This window comes from Cucurbita moschata, unplaced genomic scaffold (genome assembly GCF_002738365.1).
Source record: "Cucurbita moschata cultivar Rifu unplaced genomic scaffold, Cmos_1.0 Cmo_Scf00005, whole genome shotgun sequence".
Lineage (NCBI taxonomy): Eukaryota > Viridiplantae > Streptophyta > Magnoliopsida > Cucurbitales > Cucurbitaceae > Cucurbita > Cucurbita moschata.
This window is the reverse complement of record NW_019268521.1, coordinates 2,823,534-2,844,790: the sequence shown is the minus strand read 5'-3', so window position 1 is coordinate 2,844,790 and position 21,257 is coordinate 2,823,534. Positions and strand designations below refer to the sequence as shown.

Sequence of the window (21,257 nt, the reverse complement as noted above, 5' to 3'; positions counted from 1 at the left end):
AAAAAAAAATACTAGGATCCAATAGTAAAGTGCCACGTGTCCGCATCAAGATGCTTAGTCGGCCATTAATTATAATTTATTATCTTAATTGTTGTGATTTGGTCTATTGTTCTATCATTGCAGCCCTAACAAAAAGGGCTAATATTCAACCATTTTATTTATTAAAAAATTGTATTAAATTATTTATAAAATTAAAAAGTTTTATTATTAAATTGTGTTTGAATTAATAACCAATTATTATTTTTTTTTTTTAATTATGATTTTCTCACGTGCGGGTTCAGGTTTGATACCGAAAAATATTGTTTATTTGAAAATTTTGAATTAATATTCGGTAGATTAACAATTTTACTTTTTAAATTCTTGTGATTCAAGTTTTCGTAGATAAAGATGAGATTTGTTAGGTACTTGAAAATCGTTCATCATTAGAAGCATATGTTTAGTAGTGTAAGAGAATTCTCGTAAAAATCATGTTTTACCAACATTTTTTTTGCAACGTGTCGAGTCTTCATTGATATTGAAACTAGGGTAAACGAATCGACATTGTCGATTTCTATTCATGGTACCATGTGTCGGGTTTTCATTGATAGATTTTGTCTGGAACGAACAAAATTACTTTATGATGTAATTTTACGTCATATTACGATTAATTACATCAGACACGATAATGGTCGAGTTTGGACGATAAAAAATCTCGAAATCATGTTATGGTACACAATGATAAATGGGTTAATGCTATCTTATCGTACAAAGTCGTGTGGGGACGAGAAATTTTAATAAAGCATTTTGAGAATGGACCATATCATGTCTCCCCCACCTTCATGTTCTTGAGTTTCCCCCCCTCCTATTACTCCTCCACTTCCCAAAATTGTGTTCTTTCTCTCTTGGCCTTTGTTTTGTGTGTAAGATCGTATAATATGTCGACTAGTAAAGGCAACGATGTTGGTGAAGGATCGTCGTCAAATTCCTCTTCGTCTTCGTCTCTTGTTGCTGTTATCAACGATCGTAATCAACCAGCAGCAACAGCAGTAGCTCCTGTGAGTCGGTACGAGTCTCAAAAGAGGAGAGATTGGTACACGTTTGGGCAATATTTGAGGAACCAAAGACCTCCATTGGCTATCTCCCAATGCAATTCAAGTCATGTTTTGGATTTCCTTCGATATCTTGACCAATTTGGGAAGACAAAAGTGCACTTAAATGGGTGTGGTTTTTTTGGTCAACCCGAGCCACCTGGACCTTGTACTTGCCCTCTTAAACAAGCTTGGGGCAGCCTCGATGCGCTTATTGGTCGCCTTAGAGCTGCTTACGAAGAAAATGGAGGCTCGTCAGACACTAACCCATTTGCTAGTGGTGCTATTAGGGTTTATTTGCGAGAAGTCAAAGACTCTCAGTCCAAGGCAAGAGGAATCCCATATAAGAAGAAGAAGAAAAAGAAGATTCCAACTCACACTCATCAACCAGGTAATCCACTGAATTAGCAGTACCCAAATCCCTTTCTTTTCTTATTATTAGTCCATAAAACGAATATCAACAAATCTCGAGGAAAATTCAAACCTTCAACCTTTAGGAAAGGAACAAGTTGTGCCTTTTAACCCTAAAACTATTCTCCCGTCGGTATCAAATACTTTTCGTTTTAGGTAAAAATCACCTCAATCATATTCAAGACAGTTAAAATAAAGTTCTCCGGAGATGTTCCGAAAAAAACCCTAAACCCTAAACCCTAAAAATCACCTCTAGAGAAGGAACGAGCTGTGCCTTTAACTGTAAAACTATTCTCGCGTCCGTATCAAATGCTTTTCGTTTTAGATAAAAATCACCTCGATCATATTCAAGACAGTTAAAATGAAGTTCTCGAGAGATGTTTCGAGAAAACCCTAGAGCACGACCCTAAAATGAAAGCCCTAAATTTCATAATATTTGGGCTAGGGTTATAGAATATTTATAATTAGACCCCTATAACAATTATTATTATTTAACTTTACCTTTTTCTTTTTCAAGAAACCTAAAACCATTTGTAATAATAATAATAATAATAATAATAATAATAATAATAATAATAATAATAATAATAAGAATAAGAATAAGAATAATGCAAAAATGGTCATTACTATGAATATAAACTTTGGTTGGTATTAAAAATAATTAATTTATTTTCAGGGGCCTAAAGAAGGACCAGTTAGCAACGAATGTGGTTTTGGAAGGACTGAATTGCAAATGAAATATTCTTCTCAAATTAAGCACATTTAAATTAATTACTCTCTTATTATTGTTTTTTTTTTTAATTAATAGAGATTTTGTGTCAATTTTATTATATTATATTGTCCTTCCCTCTTTTATTTAATAATAATTTTCATTTAAAATAAATATTCAATTAAAGAAATTAATAGAAGAAATAATAATTTTGAATTAGGTTTTATTATATATTATTTATTTGTATTATTAAAGAGAAAACTATGGTGTGTGCCACCAAAAAAGCAATTAATGAAAAGACTATAATGCCCCCACAATAATTATGAAATAAATAAATAAAATAAATAAATAAAATGATGCAATTTGATATGATTTTTCATCATAACATTCACCTTAGGATTCCATTTTTAAAGCTTTTCATTTCATATTATATCAAATATTTATTCGAATATATTGAAAATATAAAGTAAATCTCGTGTTTTTTATTTGAAATTTTCGAGTGTTGTATTTCAAGAATCTCGACGTATTACTTTAGTTGTTGTGTTGCATGTACTTTTAAGATATGATTCATGAATGCTATGATACCATGATCATGTTATGCCCGGTGAAACATTAGATGAACTATGAATTATAAGTATGAGTGATGTGTCATGTCCATGTATGTATGTCTCATATTGGGACTTCATGCATATTGTGTGTCACGAGTACGTGTTATTTCCTCAATATGTTATATGAGAATGCGTACACCATAATATCATATGGGACCTTTCTTTTCATTGGTTTTCGATAGCGCAAGCTTGCACTAGCTCATAGTCAGGCCTAATGGTACGTATACGAGTCTGCTTAGTGGGTTCATGCATGTATGCGTGAACCATGTATAGAGAAATACTAAACATTCAACTTTACCCAGAAAAGAAATTAGAATTCGGGGAATAACACGAAAAGTAAGTCTCATAAAAAACCATGTTGCATGTGATTGCAATTCTCAGTCCCAACAAGAAGGTCACTATGAATAAAGGCAAGGGCTCGTGTCCGAACGTCGGCACAAGGAAATGAAAACCATGGGAAGATTTCTTGTGAATTATGTAATGAACTCCGAAGTCAAACATCACTCCCACTTTTATTTTTTAGTCTCTCTTTTCGTCTCAATTTAATTTGAGCCTCCTTTCTTGACTATTCCAAAAAGCCCCTTTTCCCTAAATGAATTTCATTCACAAACTCGCTCAACTTTGATATATGAACATATATTAATGAGTTATCGATGACTCAGGAGTAGAACATAACATTAAGAACATTAAATTTGAACAAGACAAGCAATTCTTTATTAAAAAAGAACTCTTTTATTCTTACAATATTGAAACTTAAACATAGTTCAACGGGACTCGAGCTCCATGTCTGTCCCCTAAATCGAATACTTAATATAACCCACCGAGGACGAATTAACATCCTTAATCAAAGTTCCCAACAATGGAACCCTCAAGCATTTTGAGCTATACTCCTTATAGATAAACCCTGAACACTTACAATCTCTATCACATTTGGCTCTGCAATCCCCCACCTTAATCGGCCCTTCCCCGTCCTCCTTGTACGGGTTCAAAAAATGCTCCACCCCCACTATCTTATAGTACCCAAATTTCCCTTTTCCGCCGCTGCACGGCGGCGTCTTCGGCGGCGCACAGCTCTCGCTCCACCCCAAAAGCCCTTTTGGGCTCGGACACGCCACACACATTCCCCTGTTGCAGTACCCATAAGCTCCACATTTGCTCGGCAGAGCACATTCCCTTATGAAATAGCTCGAAAAAAACGCAAAGCTCTCTTCCCATTTCAAGTAACTCACTTTATCGTAGTACGTGAATGCCTTCAAATTCCCGTCGTGACTTAGCCGGAGAAACGAGTACGTCGCATTGTAGTTCAATTTGTTCAAATTCAACGCTCCGCCGCTTCCAATTGGTCGGACTTGTAACAATCGCCGCCGTGGGGTGTCCTGATTTACTAAAAGAAGAAGCTCGTACGCGGTGGCGTTGTCATTCTCTGGTTCGGCGGCGAATGTTACTCTGCTTCCATGATCCGTCCCCGGCCAACCGCCGTAGGTTAAAAGCTGACCGTCGTGGGAAAGAAACATTGTGAGCCCTGTTCGATCTAGAACAAGGCTGTAAGGGCCATCAGAGCCGTCGATTTCGGATTTCCGGCTAATTAATTTATTCCGGCCGCCGATTCGAATCGATTGACCGACTAACAGAGTATCAGTAGGGTAATCAAAGCTCTGCCAGATGAATTTCCCGTTCTTGTCATGGAGGATTAAGTTTCCATTAGGGAGCATTTTGATGCCGGTGACTCCTCTGTTTTTGGTGTTGGTTTGCCAGACGACACGGCCGTCGACGTCGGCTAGGACGAAGTTTCCGTCGCGGCCAAAGGTGAGGGTGGCGTTTTCACGAACTGGGTCGTTGCGATTGGCGTCCCAAACCCATCGCATTAAGCTCTCGTCGTTGGGGATTCCAGCTCTAATGGCGAAAATGAAGGAATCAGGGGTGGTGTTGTAAAAACAGAGGCGGAAGGGGAATGTGTAGAAGGTGTACACGTGGTTTCGAATTACGCGGTAGCTGGCGTCGTATTCAATGATTCGGTCGCCGAATTCGCCTTGGTTTACGAAATGGAAGGTGGCATTTGCAGGAACTTGAGCTTCTGTGGCTATGGCGGCGAGAAGAACAGTGCAGAGCAGGAAACAGAGAGGGGGAAGAAGAAGATGAAAACTTGTCGCCATTTGGGATCGAACCCGTGCTCTTGTTTTTGAATAATGTAAGCACAACAACGTGCGTTATTTATGGTGGTGAACAAATATCTTGTGGCCAGGTAGATTTTTTCTGACAGTGGCAGGCTAGTGCAGTCAGCTGGCATCTTATCCATTTAGCCATCATGGTTGACCAGTACTGTCTTAGTCAACGAGGATTTAAATCTCTTTTATTACCCTCAATCATATTCGCTCTGCTCCGCTTGCATTATTTATAATTAAATAATACTCTCTCCATTGGTATTTTTGTGAAGCACAAAGCAAAGTTACGAGAACTTGGGTTCTAAGTGGATAATATCGTACTATTGTGGAGAGTCGTGTTCATCTAACATATTTAATTTTTTTTCTTATTTAAACTATGTCTTCAAAATGTTGGATTTTTTTTCTAAAAATGAAAAAATAAATCTTTTTTTATTTGAGGGTTAATTAGGGTTTTATTTGTTATCAGGATAATAAATACACATTAATATAAAATTTCTAGTCAAATTAATCTAATTTTTTACCTCTAAAATATACATTTAATTATTCGGAACTAATTTAATTTAAATAATATAAAATTAAAACGGCGGTGTGATGGAAACTCGAGTAAAAATGTAAAATTATAGACCAAATTGAAACTATATATAAAATTTTAAAAAATATGAGTAATATTTTGAAATCTATAGCTAGAAAACGACAAAATTCGGCCTTGTTCTTAGAAATTTCATGGGCCTGAAATAGGAGTCAGGCCCACGATAGCAAACGGTTCCCTAAGACGGACCGACGTTCATTTCTTAAACCGGTTTTCACACTTTTATAAATAATGTTTCGTTCACACGGGATTTCACGTGCCCCATGCTACTCGGGTCAGAGTGTAAGCTAGTGATGTTTTCGGCTACAGGACTCTTGCCATCTAGGGTGTAGCACTCCACCGCTTCGCCTAGCAACACAACACTGAGAGGTTTTCACACTCTATCCTCCTTTGAGGCATAATGTTTTCGTTGGCACTCGTTTCCCACTCCAATCGATGTGGGATCTCACAATTCACCCTATACGGAATCAGCGTCCTCATTGGCACACCACCAGTGTCCACACCCTTCAAGGCTCTAGCGTTTTCACCAGCACACCGCCCTGTATTTGGATATGATACCATTTGTAACCGTCTAAATCCACTACTAGCATATATTCTTCTTAAGGTTTTAAAACACGTCTACTAGGGAAAGATGTCGTTCCCATCTCTAAACTTTCTCGATCCCAATATAAAATTTTTAACATGGGTATAGTTCAAACCTCGAGAAAATCAATATTTGTCTCTGTTAGAATTGGTCAATCTATTAGAATAGCTTGAAGTTAGTCATGCCATAAGAATAGGCTTACTTCGTTAGTTTCCTATGAAATCGGATCTATTAGTTAATCTTTTGCCAATATAAATAGAATATGTCCTCAATAGTGTGAGGCACAGTTTTGCATAAACTTGATAGTCTCGTCTATTACACCACGTGTCATCGTTATTCCAAATTATAGTAAAATAGTATTTAAATATTATAAAACTCAATTGACAACATGCAACATGTAATTTTATATTAAAAATTAAAAAAGTATACAACTATAATAAAATATATATATATATATATATATATATATATATATATTTTAGTGATAAAGCAAATTTGTATTTTTCTTGTGATAATTGAATTAATAAAGCCACCGTCCACATAAATTGACTGCTCTATCACGCCTCTAGAACTATAGCTTATAATATATATTATGATACGTATCATCAAACCAATAATATTAATTTTTTAGTTACAATAATGTTTTTTTTTATATATATTAAAGTCAACTTAATAATATTATTACAAAATCACTCTCACAAAATAATTTGACTTAATTTAAACTTCACCCAATTAAATAATGAGTTAGGTATGCATTTAGTTTCACTTGAAAGTCCACAAAATCATTCATTACTATAATTGTTTGTCCATTAACATTTAAATAACAATTAAGATTTTTTTTTTATTTAACTGAAAGTCAATATTTTGAAATTTTAATTTAAAAAAGAGAAAGAACGGAAAATTAGTCTTAAGATACATATGTCCCGAGGGTGGGGCAGGGATAGGGATCCCTGCCACCTGTTTCATTCCTTATTCTCGTGAAATTCTCAATTTATTTTCGTGAAAATCGGGGCAGAGATTCTTTGCAAATAATTTTATCCATTTATTATTTTAAAAAAATATTTGATAAACAAATATATATATATATATATATATATAATTTTAATATTATAGGCGTAGTTTCCGACCATTAAAAAAATTTAAATATTATAATTAGAGTCACAAAATTAACTAATTATTTTCTTAATAAAGCTAAAACGAGTATATATATAATTTTAATATTATAGGTGTAGTTTCCCACCATTAAAAAAAATCTAAATATTATAATTAAAGTTTCAAAATTAATTAATTATTTTCTTAATAAAACTAAAACGAGTATATATATATATATATATATATATAATTTTAATATTATATGTGAAAAAAATCTAATTAATTATTTTCTTAATAAAGCTATAACAAGTATATATATATAATTTTAATATTATACGCGTCGTTTTTCCAACAATTAAAAAAATACAAATATTATAATTAAAGTTTCAAAATTAATTAATTATTTTTTTAATAAAATTAAACGAGTATATATATATATTGAAAATATATTTATATTAAGTTGGGCATTTACAGAAATATAATCTTGTTCGGACCTCACTTATTTAACGATAAAAAAATGTTTTTGGATCTCTCTATTTCCCCTATAAACGAGAATCTCAGTACGGTGCGGATTGGAATCTTTCATTTGAGATTCGAATATTCTTTTAAGTGAGAAAATTTGGCAATACACTTTTCTTTGTTTTTTTAAATAATTTTCATAAATAATGGGCTGTCAAGTCAACATGTCGTACAAGCCACGTGTCTTTTGTTTTCTCCAGCTGGAAGTTTGACTGGAAGTGAAATTGACAGTTTTACCCCCGCTTTTAATTGCATAGGACAAAACAAACCCTTGACTTTTTGGCTCCATTCCATTTCTTCTAGAAACCTTTAATCCTAAGTTAACGTTATTGTCCACGAAATTATGATAAGTTCTGTTTCGTGTAAATGCTTTTTATAAGCACTCTCTCTTATTTACTTCTAAATAAAATTCAACAACTCCCATTTCATGCTTTTTTTTTTTTTTTTTTTAATTTTATTTATAAATATTCAATGTTTATAAATCTAATAATTATATTCCCGTGTTGTTTTTCACGATATTATTATTATTTATTAACCAATTTAAAAAAAAAATGCAGCCTAGATCCACAGCCGATAGATATTATCATTTTTTGGTTTCCATTTCGGGCTTGCTTTAAAACGCTTTTGCTAGGAAAAGGTTTTTACACCCTAATAAAATGGTGTTTTCTATAAACGAATCTTTTTGAATTAAATTATAATAAAAAAGATGAAGTATTTAATTTTGTAGGGTTGTTATTGGTCAAAAAAGTTTAATGAACTTTAAATAAAAGCATGTGGGGGCAAAGAAATAAAGGAAAGTAATGGGATTAATTGAACATGGTCTACAAAATCTGATTCCAACTCCTTTTTCCTCGATTTACCTTTAAGAAACCGACAAAAAAAGATTGACTGATACCAAACTCGAGATGAAATATTCCAACCCAAATAAAGATATCAGGTGTGTAACGTTCCTGAATTTCGACTAAAATAGAGCTACTACCATATGTTTGATGTAACGATGCAAAATAAAATAACAATAAAAATAAAAATAAAAATAATGTCCTAAACTAAGTTAAGATATACGAAATAAAATGCAACTACGTTGATGTAGGTTTTATGGTCTTTAAAGCGCGATGTCGGCATCAAACGTACATGGGTATCTTGCATTTACTGAAATGTAATAGTAGCACAAGACTTGAATTTACGTCCTGTTTTAGTAAATAAATGAGACATAAATTATATTATGGAAATTATTTATAATGCCTAAATGGTTTTATTTATTTATTATTATTATTATTTTGACATAGGAAAATAGGCGAAATTAGTGCCTCAATCATGTACCATCCATACTTTTTTTTTTTAATTATTCAAGTTGACTTTAATATAATTATTATGGGCTACCATGACTTTTCAACCTATTTTATAATTATAAAACAATAATGTTATTATTTTTGTCTTTTTATTTATTTTTTAATTTTAAAATATTTATTTTAGTTCTTATATTTTTAACCGTCCCCTAATGATGCTATAATCGTAATGAAATAACCGAACAAATAGTTACTTTTTTAAAAATTATATAAATTAAAATAAAGCTTTTAAAAGTATATAGACTAAAATAAACCGACAGTATTTAAATCTATTATTTTTTTAAATATAATTTTTAAGAAATTAATTTAAATTATTATTATTTCCATGCATTGGAATATTTATTTATTAAAAAGGCAATAATTTTCGTAACTAAATTTATTATTATTTATTACCCAATACTCAGAAGTGTCCTTTTCAAATTATAAAGTGAAAAATTTTGAAAAGGAGAAAAAAGGAAAAGTTTCCAAATTTATTTTATTTTCTTAATAAATAAAAAAAGTTGATGGAATTCCTTAATTCAAATAAGAACATATAGCTTTCCATTTGATGCTGAAATTAGAATAAATAAATATTATGAAATTAAGAGAATTTCATTATTCTTGGACTCTTAACACCATCTTCTCAAGCATATCCAATCCTTGTGAAAATAAATTAATTATTATAATTAAGAAAATTCTAAATAATTAAAAATAAAATAAAATCAACTACTTTATTTTATTCTTTTATATATATATGTAACGGCCCAGAGCCACCGTATTGTCCTCTTTGAGTGAGTCCAGATTCACTGCCAGCAGATATTGTCCTCTTTGAGTGGGCTTCCCCTCAAGGTTTAAAACATGTCTGCTAGAGAAGGTTTCCACACCCTTATAAAGTGTGTTTTGTTTTCCTCCCCATCCAATGTGGTTATTTGGGTGAGCTTTCTTTTTCGAGTTCCCCTTAAAGTTTAAAACGCTGCTAGTGGAAGGTTTTCACACCCTCATAAAGGGTGTTTTGTTCTCCTCCCCAACCAATGTGGGACATCACAATCCACCCCATTTCAGAGCCCAGCGTTCTTACTAGCACATTATCTCGTGTCTACCCTCCTTTGGGGAACAACGAGAAGGTTGCACATCGTCCGATGTTTGGCTTTGATACCATTTGTAACGACCCAAGCTCACCTCGTGTCTACCCTCCTTTGGGGAACAACGAGAAGACTGACACATCGTTCGATGTCTCGCTTTGATACCATTTGTAACGACCCAAGCCCACCGCTAGCAGATATTGTCCTCTTTGGACTTTCCCTTTCGGGCTTCCCCTCAAGGTTTAAAACGCGTCTGCTAAGGGGATGTTTCCACACCCTTATAAATGTTTTGTTCTCCTCCCCAACCAATGTGATATCTCACCGTGTATATATATAAAATCACAAATTTAATAGGAGAATCTAATTCTTAATTTAGCAGGGAACCCAAAAGTTAAGAATATAAAATAATAATGTGTTATGGTAGAGTTTGTTTTGTACTATACTTTAAATATTTAAATTTAATATTTGTAGCTTTTTATAAAGATTAGTATAACTATCATTTTAATATAGTATATATTAAAATCCTAAATATACATTCACATATTATTTTTTTATATGATAAATTATTATTATTATTATTTATTTATATATATATATATATTTACATAATAATAATAATTATTATTCAAATAATTACAATTTAGATTTATTATCAGTAGTAAATTAAATTAAAAGAATTAAAAGTAGACTAAAATGAATTTAATTAATTTAATTTTTCCTTTTTGTATTTGGGTTCATCATTATTGGGCATCGAGTGCGAGGCTCATAGCTCTATATAATGATCTCGAACCACTGACTTTGGATCTCAGAATCCCACACACTCACTCCCTTTTCTTCCGATTTCATTTCCTCCTACTCTCGTCTCTGTTCTTCAGGTACGCCATTCTCCACGCATCACATTCTGCCATTACACATTTTGGTTATTGCATTTCTGATTTCTGGCGAAATTTGTGTCTGTTTTGATGTAGAAACTGTTGGGTTAATCGTATTTACTCATTTCTCGTACTGGGTTTTGCGTTTGGTTTCAGAATTCGTGTTTGTTTAGGATCTATTTTTGTGTGGATTGTCCTTGAAATTGATGGATTCTTATGGCTTTTCCCCCGTTCCCTTCCCCTGTTTTCTGGATTTACCGGTGGATGATGGTTTTTGTTTTTTGGGTGGTGATTTCAGAGGGGAATTTGGTGTGAAAGATGCCGAACCGGAATGTCGAGAAGATGGCATCGATTGATGCGCAGCTTCGGCTTTTAGCACCAGCTAGAGTGAGTGATGATGATAAATTGGTGGAGTATGATGCGTTGTTGCTGGATCGGTTCCTTGATATTCTTCAGGATTTGCACGGGGAGGATCTGAAGGAAACTGTAAGTTAGAACTGGGAATTTGACTTTGATTTGTATGGAAGGATGGATGAACAATTGTTTTGATTCATTTCACTCTCATTGTGAATCTATCACTATGGAACTTTTGATGTGAATAGAAAAGTAAAAGAAAAGAAATGGATCTGTGTATTAATATAACAAATGATTGTCATGACTTAGAACTTTTATGTCATTTTGATTGCTGTTATATTGATAGAGCTCCGTCGAAGATCAATGATTTCGAATGTCGCAATTTCGGTTTAGTATCGATGTTTTTACCAATTAAAGCTTCTTTTCTTTATGTTTGATATTGACCTGAATCAAGCACATTATCAGAAAGGAAAAAAGAAACATGTTTCGAATTGCTTGCTCATCGAGTACTCTTGTTTGAAATTGATTGTGATCAGCTGTTTGACTTCTTATGTTTTGCATAATAGGTGCAAGAATGTTATGAACTTTCTGCTGAATATGAAGGGAAACACGATCCGAAGAAACTCGAGGAGCTCGGAAATGTGCTGACTAGTTTAGATCCAGGGGACTCTATTGTCATTGCCAAATCTTTTTCCCATATGCTTAATTTGGCTAACTTGGCCGAGGAGGTTCAGATTGCTTATCGTCGAAGGATCAAACTGAAGAAGGGAGTTTTTGCTGATGAGAACTCTGCAACCACGGAATCTGACATCGAAGAAACTCTGAAGAAGCTTGTGGGGAAACTGAACAAGTCCCCTCAAGAAGTTTTCGATGCCTTGAAGAACCAGACTATAGATTTGGTCTTAACTGCTCATCCGACTCAATCAGTTCGTAGATCTTTGCTTCAGAAGCATGCAAGGTTGACTTATGAGCTACTCTGGATTGTTTTTATGTTTATTTTTATAGTTGACTTATGAGCTAGTCGGATTGTCAGTTCCAGCTAATTGGGAAAAGCCAACTAACTCGTTCGTTCACTATGCAGGATACGGGACTGTTTAGTTCAGTTGTACGCCAAAGACATTACTCCCGATGACAAGCAAGAACTTGATGAGGCACTTCAGAGAGAGGTGAAAATCGCACTCCTATTATCTGTCGCTGCTGTTTTGTATTTTCTTCCTCTAACCTGATAAAGAACGCTCGAGTGTCTGAATTTGCAAACTGCTATCTATTTATTATTATTGGAAATCATACTTGATAGATGCATGCCACTGGAAACAATAATTGATAGATGTTGCAACGTGACTTGGTATAATTAACTGAACACGACACATTCGAAACTTTTTGATCTTGACGATCATGAATGTTTGCCCTTTCTATTGTAGATTCAAGCTGCATTTCGTACTGATGAAATCCGTAGAACTCCTCCTACACCACAAGATGAAATGAGGGCAGGAATGAGCTACTTCCACGAGACAATTTGGAAGGGTGTTCCTAAATTTCTGCGCCGTGTTGATACTGCTTTAAAAAACATAGGGATCGATGAACGTGTTCCTTATAATGCACCACTAATTCAGTTTTCATCTTGGATGGGTGGTGACCGTGATGGTACGTTATCTTTTTCTGCACTGATGATACCTCTGGAAATTGTAGCTGCTTCTAAGTTATTAGCTTTTCGTTTGATCGGTCCACAGGTAATCCCAGGGTGACACCGGAGGTTACAAGGGACGTCTGTCTTCTTGCTAGAATGATGGCTGCTAATCTGTACTACTCACAGATTGAGGATCTCATGTTTGAGGTATTTACACCTTTTGCATTATGCAATAGGCAATGTAAGGGACCATACTCATCATATTTGTCTGCAGTTGTCTATGTGGCGTTGCAGTAGTGAGCTTCGTGAGCGTGCAGACGTGCTTCATAATTCATCAAGGAGAGATGCAAAACACTACATAGGTAATCAATCACGACGTCTGTTCTATAATAGAAGAAAACGAGTTTGTGAATGCATTTATTTTTGCTGCGAAATTTATCTCATAGAGGAGATCATAAGTTTGGTGGTAATGAATTTAGATTCTTTTTTGGTTGTATAGAATTTTGGAAGCAAGTTCCTGCCAATGAACCCTACCGAGTGATTCTTGGCGACGTAAGGGACAAGCTTTATCAGACGCGTGAGCGTTCTCGCCATTTGTTAGCTAATGGATATTCGGACATCCCAGAGGATGCGACTTTTACAAATGTTGAGCAGGTTACCTCTTCTTGGATCTTCGAAGTGCCTTTTTTTCTTTTTGGCACGATGATCGTTTCATTAAACGCAAATATTTGATACTCTTACCACTGAACTGCATAGGCAGATTACTTATAAAGTCATGAACATTTCCCAACTTTTGCAGTTCTTGGAACCTCTTGAACTATGCTACAGATCCCTCTGTGCTTGTGGTGATCGACCGATTGCTGATGGCACCCTTCTTGATTTTTTGAGGCAAGTGTCCACTTTTGGCTTGTCACTTGTAAGACTTGACATCAGGCAGGAGTCGGATCGTCACACTGACGTTTTGGAAGCCATTACTCAGCATTTGGATATTGGTTCCTACAAAGAATGGTCCGAGAAACAGCGACAAGAATGGCTTCTATCGGAACTTAGTGGCAAACGTCCTCTTTTTGGTCCTGATCTTCCTACAACTGAAGAAATATCTGATGTTTTGAACACGTTCCATGTCATAGCGGAACTTCCTTCTGATAACTTCGGTGCATATATCATTTCCATGGCCACTGCTCCGTCTGATGTTTTAGCAGTTGAGCTATTGCAGCGTGAGTGCCATGTTACGCAACCGTTGAGAGTTGTTCCCCTGTTCGAGAAGCTTGCAGATTTGGAGGCTGCACCAGCAGCCCTTGCTCGCCTCTTCTCGATAGATTGGTACAAAGACCGGATTAACGGAAAGCAAGAAGTCATGATCGGCTACTCGGATTCTGGTAAAGATGCTGGACGGTTCTCTGCGGCCTGGCAGTTGTACAAGGCTCAAGAGGAGCTTATAAAGGTTGCAAAGCAATATGGTGTGAAGCTAACTATGTTTCACGGTCGGGGTGGCACCGTTGGAAGAGGAGGTGGACCTACTCATCTTGCTATTTTGTCCCAACCACCCGAGACAATTCATGGTTCGCTCCGTGTAACAGTACAGGGGGAAGTTATTGAGCAGTCCTTTGGAGAGGAGCACTTGTGTTTTCGAACACTCCAACGTTTCACTGCTGCAACGCTTGAGCACGGAATGCACCCTCCAGTTTCACCAAAACCTGAATGGCGTACACTGATGGACGAAATGGCTGTTGTTGCAACAGAAGAATACCGTTCCATCGTCTTCCAAGAACCACGATTTGTCGAATATTTCCGCCTTGTAGGATTTCTTCTGCAGACTCTCGTAATTTGATTCTCGAAATCTACATCGACTTTGAGATGTTTTTAACTTAATATTTTGTACTCAATGATTTTAGGCAACACCTGAGCTCGAGTATGGTAGGATGAATATTGGAAGCCGTCCATCAAAACGAAAGCCAAGCGGGGGTATCGAGTCACTTCGTGCAATCCCATGGATCTTTGCATGGACACAGACGCGATTTCATCTTCCAGTTTGGTTAGGCTTTGGAGCAGCATTCAAGCATATTATTCAGAAAGATGTTAAGAACCTTCAAATGTTGCAGGAGATGTACAACGAATGGCCCTTCTTTAGGGTCACCATTGATTTGGTCGAAATGGTGTTCGCTAAAGGAGACCCTGGCATCGCAGCGTTGTACGACAAGCTCCTAGTTTCGGAGGACCTCTGGCCATTCGGACAGCGCTTGAGAGCCAACTATGAAGAAACAAAGAGCCTTCTACTGCAGGTAAATTTTGGCCATTTTCCGTTCAATCACACAAGGTCTTCTTCATTCAATCATAGTTTAATCCTTGTACTTTATAGATTGCTGGACACAAAGATCTTCTTGAAGGGGATCCTTACTTGAAGCAAAGACTCCGTCTCCGTGATTCATACATCACGACTCTGAACGCTTGCCAAGCATACACGCTGAAACGAATCCGTGATCCGAACTACCATGTGACAGTGCGTCCACACATTTCAAGGGAAATAATGGAAGCAAGCAAATCAGCAGACGAACTGGTGAAGCTGAACCCGAAGAGCGAGTACGCACCTGGGCTAGAGGACACTCTGATCTTGACCATGAAGGGTATTGCTGCTGGAATGCAGAACACTGGTTAAGCTAAACAGGAGGAGAGCAGCATGAAGGGTATGCTGCTGCTCATAAGTTGTTTGTTTTTGCTGGTTTCGTGCAAGATAAAAGTGTTGGCATGAAAGAAAAAGGCTCATAATTATGCAATCAGAAGTGGATGTTGTTTAAGTTAATCCAGCTTTTGGTGAGGAGTTGTTGAGTGACTGTGACCGAGTGCTTTGCTGCTGCATGATCAACACTACTGTGGCCCAAATAGTAGAGTGGCACAGTGGATTATGTTGTTGCCTTGCAAGGCGTTTGAAGTTTAAATAATTGCATTAATGCTGAAGCAGTCCTTTTGTGATCCTTTTTTCTTATCACTTCTCTTCACTCTACATCTGATCTTGTTATTTATCTTCTTCCATTGCCATTTCATCCCATTCTACTTCCTCCATTTGTCTTTTAGATGGAAAACCAACCTTCTCGAGTCATGTTTGTGAGAAATGTTTTAGAGATTCTTGAGAAGAGATGAACCCGAGATGGTCCACCACGGACCGCCTGGATCCCACGAGTGAATAGAAAGTTGAATCTACATTGGATCTCACCTAAATTGACCCATCTAGCCTCCCGAGGAGAAGTGCTAATGTGTCTTGGATGATCCACATCTCAGGGCCAGGCGTTGATGAGCACATTGAACTATCCATGTGGCCGAGAGCCCTTACAGCCTTGATCCACATCTCAGAGTTAGGCACTGATGAGCCCTCATTGAACTATCCATGTGGCCGAGAGCCCTTACAGCCTTGATCCACATCTCAGGGTTAGGGGTTGATGAGCCCTCATTGAACTATCCATGTGGCCGAGAGCCCTTACAGCCTTGATCCACATCTCAGGGTTAGGCGCTGATGAGCACATTGAACTATCCATGTGGCTGAGAGCCCTCACAGCCTTGATCCACATCTTAGGGTTAGGCGATGAGCACATTGAACTATCCATGTGACTGAGAGCCCTCACAGCCCAGACACAACGACGCAATTATCAAGGGCGCGCTCTGCCACTGAGCTAATAGCCTGTCATGCGGGGCTCTTGCTGGGTCCCGTTATGCCAAAAGCAAGAGAAACCCCATCCCTCGTTTGCGTGAAATGTTTTAGAAAACGTGAACGAGAAAATACCTAACTCAAGATAGGAAGAAGTGGTAACTAGTCATATTCCCTACCGTACATTTTTGGTTGGTGATCGGTCATACACCCTATATGCCTATAGCTAAGATAAAGCATGGAAAAGGAGTTTGGAACGGGCATGCGGCCATGAACAACACATCCTGGACAAGCAAGACCAAAACACCTAACATGCGGCTATAAGTAACACGCCTTGGACAAGTATGACCGTGGCACTGCTTTATATATGCTTTTGTTTAATTTATATATATTTTATATATGCTTTTGTTGCTTGAATATAAACAAGATGCTCACAAAGACATGCTTAAGACTTCGATGTTAAGCAAAGCACTCGATTTTCGAACACCGAATTAAACCAGTCTCTCCGATTTGCCACACTCCCAACGGCGAAAAGGAAATGGCTCTAGAGATGCGGCAGAGGCGGCCCCTCACCTCCGACACTCCGCCGTCCACGGCGGCTTCTTCTTCCTACTCTAAATCCGGTAAGCCAGGCCGATCGAGCACCACTGAAGACGATGGCAAAGGAATCGGGTGGTTCTTTCCACTTTTTGCTCTGGGGCTTCTCAGGTACATGAGTGCCACATCTAACATCATTCACGACTGCGATGAGGTTTTCAATTATTGGGAGCCCCTCCATTTCCTTCTCTACAAATCTGGCTTCCAAACTTGGGAATACAGGTTCTTACTCCAAATTCTCCCTTCGTTCATTCTAAGCTCTAACTGTTACGTTTTTTAGGGTTGATTTCTTCCTTGTTGGCATCTTTCACTGTTGGTGCATTGGGTTTCTTTCTTACCCTAATCGTTCTCTTAGTTTTCATACTGTGGAAACGTTGCGTTTTCGTTGTTGGTTCCCAGTGGCTTGAACTGGATAACATACCATATAGCAGTTTTTTTTCACTCTTTTGGTAGAATCAAAGTATTGAATTACAATAACCAACGATATGTTAATCGAGGAATAAGGCAAAGATGTCATGATTTGATGGAGTAGGTGTGGTTCTAATGGCCTTGGAATGTAAAATCTTGACTGAATGTGTGAATTAGGTTACTCGCATTTTATGGATGTTCTATTGGCATGACTTGAACACACACCACACACACATAATTCATATGGTTTCCTATATGTTCAAGTGCATCATTTGATGAATGATGTATATTTTGTTATTCATCAAATGATGAAACCTCTTCCTAGCAGACACGTTTTAAAAACCTTGAAAGAAAGTCCGAAAGGAAAAAACCCAAAAAGGACAATATCTGCTAGCGGTGGACTTGTGTGAATTAGGTTACTCACATTTTATGTTCTATTGGCATGACTTAGAATACACACACACACATAATTCATATGATTTCCAATATGTTCAAGTACATCTTTCATCAAATGATGTACATTGTTATCATTCTTGGCTTTCATTTGAAGATGGGTCTAACTCTGATAGAGCTGCTAGTTGCAGTTAGCATCAGATTTTGATGTACTTAGAGAAAGACTAGTGAGAATTAGCATTTAGATGAGGTTGATTACGTTCAATGAGATCTTGTTTAATTTGTATGTTGACCGAAACTGTGCTCTCTTGCAGTTCCGAGTTTGCGCTTCGGTCATATTTATACATTATTCTCCATGAGTTAGTGGGCAGACCAGCTGCGTGGCTGTTTTCTGAGGATAAAGTAAGGGGCCATTCCATATCAGTTGTTATTTTATGTAAGATCCAGATATGTCTGGTTTTAATCTCTCTTTAAATTGCAGGTGAGAGTATTCTTTGCTGTAAGACTTTTCCTTGGTCTTCTATCTGTTATTTCAGAAACAGTTCTTGTTGTGGCACTCTCTAAGAAGTATGGGAAGCGCCTTGCCACTTATACTCTTGCAATGTTATGCTTGACCAGTGGTTGTTTCTTTGCTAGCACTAGTGAGTAACTTCTGAAAGGCCATTTTAATGTTTTTTTTACTTAATTAAGTATTTTTTGTTTAATCTGGAATTGCCTCTGTATTCGTCGTTGCCTCGTTTTACAGGTTTCTTGCCTAGTTCATTCTCCATGTATGCTGTATCTTTGTCCTCTGGGTTATTTCTACTTGAGAAACCTGCTCCAGCAGTTGCTGTCGCTGCTGCTGGTGTAATTCTTGGCTGGCCGTTTTCGATCTTGGTTTTCCTTCCAGTCACACTTTACGCTTTACGCAGCAAATTCAAAGAGGCGTTTCTTGCAGGGGCGCTAACATCCATAGTTCTCCTTGTATGTCTTCTTATTGTGTTATTTATGATCTTTTGTTTAATGGAAGATTTTCTCTATAAAATGTGTTAAAGGGTGCTAAAAGCTCCTATGGCTTGGCTTGTAGGCCTTCTCGCTGCTTGTCGACTACTACTACTATAAAAGGTGGACATCATCTGTGCTAAATTTGCTGATATATAACGTCTTGGGAGGTGGTGAAAGCCACTTGTATGGAACCGAAGGACCATTGTTCTATCTCAGAAATGGATTTAACAACTTCAATGTTTGTTTCGTTCTTGCATTACTCTTTCTGGGAATTTTACCAATTTCAAGGAAAAAGTATGTGCCGGACTTGCTTGTGGTCATCTCACCTATTTATATTTGGCTTGGATTCATGACATTGCAGCCACACAAGGAGGAAAGGTTTGATACTTTTACAAAGAAAATTATTTTAGTTCGTTCTCTTAAAAGTTTATGTATGGTGTCTAGAAACCGAAAAGATGATTCGATTGAATTTCCACTTTTTCCGCTTGGAACTTCTGGGCTGTTGAAGTTCTGTAAAGATTTGCCCTTTTGATTTTAAGTTGGGGATGATAAGATAAATGGTGCTAGATATTGTGCTCTGTTAGAAAGAGTATTCCCCGTTTCGAATTTGAAGGCTTCATCTAGCATTCCTAATCAATATTCTTTGTTGAAACACTCCCTGATATACGTTGCTGGTGGCATATATTTGGTGTCTTCTCCTGATATCACATTGCTGCTGCAGATTCCTTTATCCAATATATCCTCTTATTTGTGTTGCTGCTTCAGCCGTCATCGAGTGCTTTCCAGATTTTTTCAGAGATAAATACAATCCACATGATAATTCTGTACTCGTCGTGGTGAGTATCGACCATCCCCGCCATTTTCTGAATTTATTACGATAACGTTTCCCTCTATTTAGCTACTTAATTTGCTTTACAGATAGCAAAAGTTCTTAGACCCCTTGCTCTTGGCCTTATCCTTTGTGCATCCCATGCTCGTACATTTTCATTGATTAATGGTTACTCTGCTCCGCTGGAGGTTTACAAGGTCTTGGCTCACCATGAGGATGTAGGAACAGGTTAGATACATTATCTTTTCTTTTGAGGCTATAGTTGAGCTTGACAAGATGCTAATCTTTGTTGCAGCTTCTCCTATTAGTTGCTCGTAAATTCGTGTGGATAAAGAATTTTTTACTCTTCATATCACTTCTTTCAGGTTCCACAATTTGTGTTGGGAGCGAGTGGCATCGTTTTCCATCGTCATTTTTCGTTCCTGATTACGTGCAAGAAGTAAGATGGATCGACGATGGGTTCCGAGGTCTTCTTCCTTTCCCGTTTAATTCTACGTTGGGAGGGACTGCAGCTGCTCCACCATACTTCAACAACAAGAACAAGGCATCAGATAAGCAATATGTACTAACTCCAGTTCCTGAAAGTTTTTCACTCTTAATTTCACGCATGGTCTTTTACTGAATCCCTTTTGTTTCGTGATGATAAACTTCACAGCTCCGAGATCTCGATGAATGCACCTTCCTTGTCGAGCTTCAACTCGATAGACCGTATGCTTCTCGTGGAAGTGACACATCAAAGTGGGAGGTAAAAGTCGATTTTCTCTCGCCTTGCTGCTTCTAATGTAGGATTTTACTGAGACATTTTTACTTGCAGGCTGTTGCAGCATGGCCTTACCTGGACAGGGAGTTCTCACCGCCATTTTATCGGTCATTTTTCATTCCCTACTTCTGGCAGACTAAAAATGCTTTTGGAATGTACAAGCTGCTTAGGAGAATAACAAAATAATTCTCCATATATCTTACGACGCGTCGCCGACGTTCGTTTAGCAGGCTAGAAACTTAGCTTATAAGAGAGTTTGCCAAGAATTTTCCATTGTGATCTTCATGATTGCCATGCCCCCAAAATTCAGAAAAAAAAATCTTTCAAATCCGAGGGTGGTAATTTATTCGGTAGAACTTTCTCTCAAAGATCCTTGTTGATCTTTTAGTGTTAGGTGGGAAATTCGAACATCTAATTTGTTTGGATATGTGATATCTCATCTAGTTGAACTATACTTAGATTAGTTGATCTTGAATCATTCCGTTATGGACTACCGTTTTTTTGACATTAAGAGTGGATTTTCAAAAAATATTGAATATATATATATATATATTTTTTAAAGTTGAGAGACCTATTAAACACAAAACTATGAATGTTTTTTTTTTTTTTTTTTTTTTTTTTTTTTTTTTTTTTTTTTTTTTTTTTT

General features: G+C 36.7%; 4 protein-coding genes and 1 long non-coding RNA gene across 5 annotated transcripts; 4 read left to right on the top strand and 1 right to left on the bottom strand.

The window, feature by feature from the left end:
- Positions 1–384: 384 nt before the first annotated feature.
- On the top strand, positions 385–7,299 carry LOC111443675. Its single transcript, XR_002710548.1, has 3 exons — positions 385–401; positions 6,275–6,434; positions 7,288–7,299. It is a non-coding gene; the product is annotated as an uncharacterized LOC111443675 (long non-coding RNA).
- On the top strand, positions 748–2,212 carry LOC111443674 (protein LIGHT-DEPENDENT SHORT HYPOCOTYLS 10-like). The gene is made up of 2 exons (XM_023081599.1): positions 748–1,458; positions 2,155–2,212. The coding sequence occupies exons 1-2, from the start codon at positions 819–821 to the stop codon at positions 2,160–2,162; spliced, it is 648 nt and encodes a 215-aa protein (XP_022937367.1). The 5' UTR covers positions 748–818; the 3' UTR covers positions 2,163–2,212.
- LOC111443673 (EP1-like glycoprotein 2) lies at positions 3,482–4,986 on the bottom strand. Its single transcript, XM_023081598.1, has one exon. The coding sequence runs from the start codon at positions 4,946–4,948 to the stop codon at positions 3,590–3,592; it is 1,359 nt and encodes a 452-aa protein (XP_022937366.1). The 5' UTR covers positions 4,949–4,986; the 3' UTR covers positions 3,482–3,589.
- A 3,629-nt stretch (positions 7,300–10,928) lies between the features above and the next one.
- LOC111443191 (phosphoenolpyruvate carboxylase, housekeeping isozyme) lies at positions 10,929–15,983 on the top strand. Its single transcript, XM_023080896.1, has 11 exons — positions 10,929–11,022; positions 11,318–11,505; positions 11,940–12,331; positions 12,455–12,539; positions 12,795–13,017; positions 13,104–13,207; positions 13,275–13,362; positions 13,500–13,654; positions 13,800–14,798; positions 14,896–15,282; positions 15,360–15,983. The coding sequence occupies exons 2-11, from the start codon at positions 11,338–11,340 to the stop codon at positions 15,654–15,656; spliced, it is 2,898 nt and encodes a 965-aa protein (XP_022936664.1). The 5' UTR covers positions 10,929–11,022; positions 11,318–11,337; the 3' UTR covers positions 15,657–15,983.
- Positions 15,984–17,067: 1,084 nt separating this feature from the next.
- On the top strand, positions 17,068–21,113 carry LOC111443599 (dol-P-Man:Man(6)GlcNAc(2)-PP-Dol alpha-1,2-mannosyltransferase). Its single transcript, XM_023081492.1, has 10 exons — positions 17,068–17,459; positions 18,353–18,440; positions 18,520–18,679; positions 18,784–19,001; positions 19,105–19,400; positions 19,744–19,858; positions 19,941–20,079; positions 20,217–20,413; positions 20,507–20,596; positions 20,666–21,113. The coding sequence occupies exons 1-10, from the start codon at positions 17,179–17,181 to the stop codon at positions 20,795–20,797; spliced, it is 1,716 nt and encodes a 571-aa protein (XP_022937260.1). The 5' UTR covers positions 17,068–17,178; the 3' UTR covers positions 20,798–21,113.
- Positions 21,114–21,257: the final 144 nt, after the last annotated feature.